Source organism: Otolemur garnettii, unplaced genomic scaffold (genome assembly GCF_000181295.1).
Source record: "Otolemur garnettii isolate 467f Iridium unplaced genomic scaffold, OtoGar3 scaffold00001, whole genome shotgun sequence".
Taxonomy (NCBI): domain Eukaryota; kingdom Metazoa; phylum Chordata; class Mammalia; order Primates; family Galagidae; genus Otolemur; species Otolemur garnettii.
In genome coordinates this window covers 24286336-24292704 of record NW_003852396.1, presented here as the reverse complement: position 1 = coordinate 24292704, position 6369 = coordinate 24286336, and the positions used below count along the sequence as shown (strand labels likewise).

At 49.2% G+C, this 6369-nt stretch overlaps 1 protein-coding gene across 1 annotated transcript in view; it reads right to left on the bottom strand.

Annotated features, from left to right (window-relative positions):
* Positions 1-367: 367 nt before the first annotated feature.
* KCTD21 (potassium channel tetramerization domain containing 21) overlaps positions 368-6369 on the bottom strand; it is an 18563-nt gene continuing 12561 nt past the window's right edge. The window contains exon 2 of the mRNA XM_003780866.3: positions 368-2354. Within this exon, the coding sequence (XP_003780914.1) occupies positions 1542-2324 (783 nt within the window). The 5' untranslated portion in view covers positions 2325-2354 and the 3' untranslated portion in view covers positions 368-1541. The remainder of the gene's footprint in view (positions 2355-6369) is intronic.

The window sequence follows — 6369 nt, the reverse complement described above, 5'->3', positions numbered from 1 at the left end:
GGACTGACTGACAGGGGATGGAAACAAGCCAACTTTGATTCTGAAGACGGATCCCAAAGGGGAATCTGAATTCTGTGTAATAATATTTTCAGAAGAAGCATCTGGCCTCTTAGGGTAACTTTTTTTTGTTTTTTGAGACAGAGTCTTACTTTGCACCCTTGGCAGAGTGCCGTGGCCTCATAGCTCACAACAACCTCAAACTCTTGGGTTCAAGCAATTCTCTTCCCTCAGCCTCCCAAATAGCTGGGACACAGGCACCTGCCACAATGCCCAGCTATTTCTAGAGATGGGGGTCTCACTCTAGCTCAGGCTGGTCTCAAACCTGTGAGCTCAGGGCAATCCACCCTCCTCAGCCTCCCAAAGTGCTAGGATTACAGGAATGAGTCACTGTGCCTGGCTAGCATTAACTATTTTGGAAGTGAAGATACACATTTGGCTGAGAAGGAAGGTCTGCAACCAAGATCCAGCACATGAAGTGGCAGGACAGACTTTGGCTAAATAGAAAGAACTCTCTAACAGCACCATCTAACCATGGCAGGAACTGCCTTGGGGATGGCGAGCTTCCTATCACCACAGGTATGCAAACAGGCACAGGTGATCACTTGGAGGTACTAAGGGAGAGGCGCTGACCCCCAAATGTGCTGGGCTATGCTTGGGGTAGGGGGAGACCAAGCAAATGTTGAATTATTTTCCAACCCTGAGAATCCATATTATGTTTGCTTAAAATGACCTGTTTCAATCATACCTCAAATTTTTGGGAAAAGGATTACAAAAGTCAGGCAACAGGCTGGATTCTGAAGCACCTTTCGTTACACTGGCTCCAGAAACCTTCACATCTTCACAGGGACAGCAGCCCATTTCTGAAGCCAGAAATCCTTAGATTCAGCCCTGTCAAGAGGGATAGCTCTGCCTTCTGAACCCTTCCTGGATGCCCCCTCCTCGGGACTATGTCACAGCTCAGCTCTCTCCTGCAGCAGAGACACTGAGAGGGCTGTGAGAACACACTGCATTGCAAGCCAGCAAGTCACAGTTGCCACTGGGCAAGGAAGTCCAAGGTCCTGGATGCAATCAAAGGAGGGAAGAACAGGTATGATGGGGACCACTGGGCACTTCACGTCTTGGGAAACCAAAGGGAGCCTCTTGTTCTCATCCTATCCCCTCTCCAGGAGCCTTTTCACAAAGGGATAAATGTGGTACTGGCTAGTGGTACAGAGAGAAATGGAGCCCATAAGAAAACTGCTGCTCCTCTGTCCCGGCCAGAAAGTCCTCCTGTAGCCTCCTTTAGTACACATCAGCTTACTCTTCTCTTGTCACAATAAACTGCCCATCTCCAGCTCAAAATGGCAAGAAACAAGGTGGTTCTGCTCAGAGGACATGTGGATTCCAAAATGTGGACTTTGTCATGGGGGAATCAGTCCTGCTATGCAAGTAGTAAAGATTAGTATAGTGTCCTGCCTCATGCTGCTGGCGAGATACTCTCCACGACCTTGGCTGACATATGCTTCTTGGGACTTCCCCTCTCCGATGTTGCTTAGCTCCTTTTACCTATACCGTATTAATCGAATAATCTTATTGTTCATAAAATCTAGAGCATGCGGGTGAGAAGAATCAATGCAGAAGCCATCGCTCAGAGCAATTTTCAACACCTCCTCCACGAAGACCTGGAAGCTATTGATCTGCTTGTTGGCAGGGACCACCCACAGCCTCTTGAGGTTCTGCTTGGTGTACTCCTCCTCTGGAAGGCCCTCCACATTGGCCACCCAGTCCAGAGTCAGGTGGTTTGGGTCCTGCAAGTGGCTGGTGATGGAGGAGAGATTGCCGTTGGAGCAGTAGAAGAGCTTGGAGCCCAGGAGCTTGAGGAAGAGGCAAGAGGTGCTGAAGATATTGGCATTGAAGACCTCCATGCTGGAGGACGAGAGGCTGTAGATCTGGGGCGCCTCCCGCACAGTGAAGTGGACCGTCTGCACACGCTGGTTCAGGGTGATATTGAGCATGGCATTCTTCTCCGCCTTGGACAGCTCTACCTCCTTCTCCTGCAGGGCTTCGATCAGGGGTTGCACCTGGTAGAAGTCAGCCTCCCTGCGGAGCAGGCCCATCTCCTGGAAGTCCTCGGGTAGGTCCAGGTGGGAGGTGCGCAGGAAGTTGAGGATGTAGCGGAACACTTTGCCATCACGGTCAATGAAGCAGTTGCCCTGGCTGTCCCTCTTAGTGGGCATCTTCCCGCTGAACATGGCACCTAGCATGGAATCGGGGAAGCTAGTCAGGGTTGCCAGTGAGGTAGTATAGAGCTTCCCCCCGACGTTCAGTGTGATGGGGTCAGACATGGCAGGAGGCCAGAGTGCTGGGAAGTAATCCTGCAGAGGGAGAAAAGTGAGAAATGATTATATATTAAGCCTACACTCCTTAGGGTTGAAATGAATTAATTCTAATCAATATTTGCTATACTGTTTAAGGCACATAAAATTCACTAGGAAGTTAAAAAAAAAAAAAGAAAAAAGAAAGCAAACAAAAAACCCTACAGTGTAGCCAGGCATCGTGGCAGGTGCCTGTAGTCCCAGCTACTTGGGAGGCTGAGGCAAGAGAATTGCTTAAGCCCAAGAGTTTGAGGTTGCTGTGAGCTGTGACGCCACAGCACTCTACCAGGGTGCTACAGTGAGACTCTGTCTCAAAAAACAAATCTAGAGCTGTTGCTGCTGTTTTTTTTTTTTTTTTTTTTTGAGACAGAGTCTTAAGCCGTTGCTCTTGGTAAAGTGCTATGGTGTCATGGCTCACAGCAACCTCAAACTCTTGGGCTGAAGTGACCTTCTTGCTTCAGTTTTTCTATTTTTAGTAGAGACAGGGTTTTGCTCTTGCTCAGGCTGGTCTCTAACTCATGAACTCAAGCCAATCTACTTGCCTCTGCCTCCCAGAGTGCTGGGATTATAGGTGTCAGCCACTGCTCCCGGTTAGAGATTCTATTTTAATTGGTCTGGAACATGGCCCTAATAACTGGCATTTTAAAAGAACTCCCTTGGTAACTCTAAATGTTCAGTTAAAATAGAGAACCACTAGTCCATAGTAAGAAAGGACAATATGCCTGGACTGAAAGCTGCATTAATACAGGTATTTGCTTACATAATAGTTGTGTCATTTTTTGACATGGACAATACCATCATCCTATTGTACAGATCAGGAAAACTATGCCAGGCATTCCTTGTGCTCGGAGAGGTGAAGTAGCTTGCCAGGATTCAAACTCAGGTCCCTTTATATGGAGGGTCAGTGCAAATGTGGGACTCTGCCCAGAGCAGGATTCAAACTCAGGTCCCTTTATATAGAGAGTCAGTGCAAATGTGGGACTCTGCCCAGAGCACAGACCCCCATTCATCTGCCAGCTGCCAGTGTGTACAGCCAGTAAGTCTCCTTCAGCAAAGGTTCAGGAAGCAGGGGATATAGCCTCTCAGTATCCAGCATGATACTTTCCCAACAGTCAGCTTGCAGAACAGATTCAGCAATCTTTCCTAGTGTGGCAGGTGGTGACACCAAGAGTAACTGCTGCCCTTGGGCCCAGGCGGGAGGCAGAGACAAGAGACACTGAAGGTACAGGGACAAGACAGACATACCAAGAGGTGCAGGAGTAGGTCAGGAATGAATCCCGGCACATCAAGAAATGTCCACATGAGGAAACAGAGGCCTGAGAGGGGAGCTTCCCCAAAGTCACTCAGCAGAAGTGGCAAGCACCTCTCAACACCTGCCTCCTGAAGAGGCTGACTGACTGCCCTGAGAACCCTTTTCTCCAGAGGATGGGGACCACGCTGGGTTGTGGGAGATGCTCTGCTATCCTGCCAATTCCTTCCCAGTCTAAAGGGGCACTTTTTTTTTTTTTTTTTTGAGACAAGAGTTTCACTTTGTTGCCCTTGGTAGAGTGCTGTAGCATCACAGCTCACAGCAACCTCCAACTCCTGGACTCAAGCAATTTTGTTGCCTCAACCTCCAGAGTAGCTGGGACTACAGGTGCCCACCACAATGCCCAACTCTTTTAGAGATGGGTTCAGGGGCACTTTGATCAAACTGCAGGAAGTCATTAACCATCTGGAGTGTCTAAAGAGAAAGAGCCACGATGAAGTTACAACGCTTGTCAGCAGATGGGCTGAGACAGGGGGAGGCCTAGCAGACAAGGTGGGGAGTTGCCTGACATTGGGCCTGCTGAAGCACAGACTAGGGAGGGTGCTAGGGCGCAGGGTGGACCTGAACAATTCTCTCTCCAGAGGGCCCAGGCAGAACCCAGACTCAGGATTGGGTCACCCTCTTATTCATTCCAGAATTTTCTTTTTCCTTGCTATTTCCCTCTTCCCCAGACTTTAGTCTTCTCCAACCCCTTTTCATTCTAAATATTTAATAGTAAAGTGTATATTCTAGTTTTCAGTCTTTCCCCTTAACCAGCCCCTCCCCCACCAACACTGGGTCTCAGGCCCAAGCTCTGTGAAGTGGCTCAGCTCCATGGAAAGAACAGGATATTGGGTTAGGGAGGCCAAGCTGTCTTTTGTGGCAGCTGGGCAGGCCCCTCCCTCCTCTGCATGTGAGTGCTCAGGTGCATGGTTTCCTGGAGGTGGTCAGTAATCACAGGGCATTCTCTAGGACCCTTGGGCAGGTGCCCAAACTCCTATTTCTCTGCTGGCAAGAGTAGCAGAGCATCCGCTTTCCGGCTCCTACCATGACATGTGGCTCCCAGTCATTTGTCTGGGAAGAGCAGCACAGGCTTACAGAGGAAGCTGGGCAGAGGCTGGCAGGGTGCTCTCTGTGGTGTTCTCCCCTACCTGCTGACTCTCAGACCTCAGTCCTCCTACCCTTTATTTCCTAGTCACATGGCCCTGGACACAGACCCTGTTGTGAAAGGCACAGTGACATGACACGAGTGGCAGGACCTGGCACCTCTGGGGGCTGAGGAGCTTCTGAGTGTGGTGGAGGGTTTGAAGTCACATATGACAAATGAAGCTCTCTGAGCTACCACCCTCCGTGTGTTCCCAGCTGCCTCTGAGACACCTCCACCTGGATATCCACAGGTACCAGAGGCCTAACACAGAACTCTGTTGTGAGCTCTGCCCAGCCACCCAACTGCCTGGGCCCAAGACCAGGGAGGCAGCCAACTCCTCAGCCTATAGTTTGTCTCAACTGTCTCCTAGAACCCATCCTATCGCTACTCCCAGAGCTCAGGCTTCTCCTTACTCCCTCTCCACCCTACATCCTTGCTCAGCTCCCTTCTGTCCACCTTGTATTTTGATCTGCAGACTGACCTTCCTGAAGCACTAACTCCCTCCCCAAACCACTCTGTCTTCCCCTCTCATCTCTATCCCTGCCCTCCATGCACTCTAGGTGTCAGTACTCCAGATGCCACTGAATCTCCCTAACACCGTCACCTACTCTGCCTTTGCCCTCCCTAAACCACCACTTTCTACCTCCTCCACCTTCTCTGTTATCTACTTTTCAGGCCCAGCCTATGAGTCATCACTTCTGTGAGGCTGTCCCTAGATCTCCACTAGGTCAACAGTTCTCCTCCTAGGCTCCCTGGTCATGCAGTGCTTACCATTCCATCATGCAGGGATCTGCTGTGCACCTGGCCCTCCTCCCTGGCTTTATGATGGTGGAGATCACTGGAACCTTGATCCATCTCTTGTACCATATATGGAAAAGTAACTCAAAATGGATATTCATGGACTAAATGTAAAATCTAAAACTATAAGCTGAGCTGGGTGCAGTGGCTCAAGCCTGTAATCCTAGCACTCTAAGAGGTTGAAGCAGATGGATGGCTTGAGCTCAGGAGTTTGAAACCAGCCTGAACAAAAGTAAGAGCCCATCTCTACTGAAAATAGAACAACTAGGCGGGGTGGTGGGTGCCTATAGTTTCAGGTACTTAGGAGGCTGAGGTAAGAGGATGGGTTGAGCCCAAGAGTTAGAAGTTGTTATAAGCTATGATGCCATGGCACTCTACCCAGGGCAACAAAATGAGATTTTTCTCAAAAATAAAACAAAACCTTTGTGGCTTTGGTTTAGGCATAAATTTCCTAGATAGGACTCTACCTATACAGCCATAAACCATAAAGTAAACTAGACTTCATTGAAATGAAAAACTTCTCCTCTTGAAAAGACACTTAAAATGAAGGAATATGACCCAGACTAAGAGAAAATATTTGCAGAACACCTATCAGATAAAGGATTGTTAATCAGACTATATAAAGAATTCTCAAAACTCAGTAAGAAGGCTCGGCGCCTATAGCTCAACCGGCTAAGGCGCCAGCCACGTACACCTAAGGTGTCGGGTTCGAATCCCCAGCCCGGACCCGCCAAATCAACGATGATGGCTGCAACCAAAAAATAGCCGGGCGTTGTGGCGGG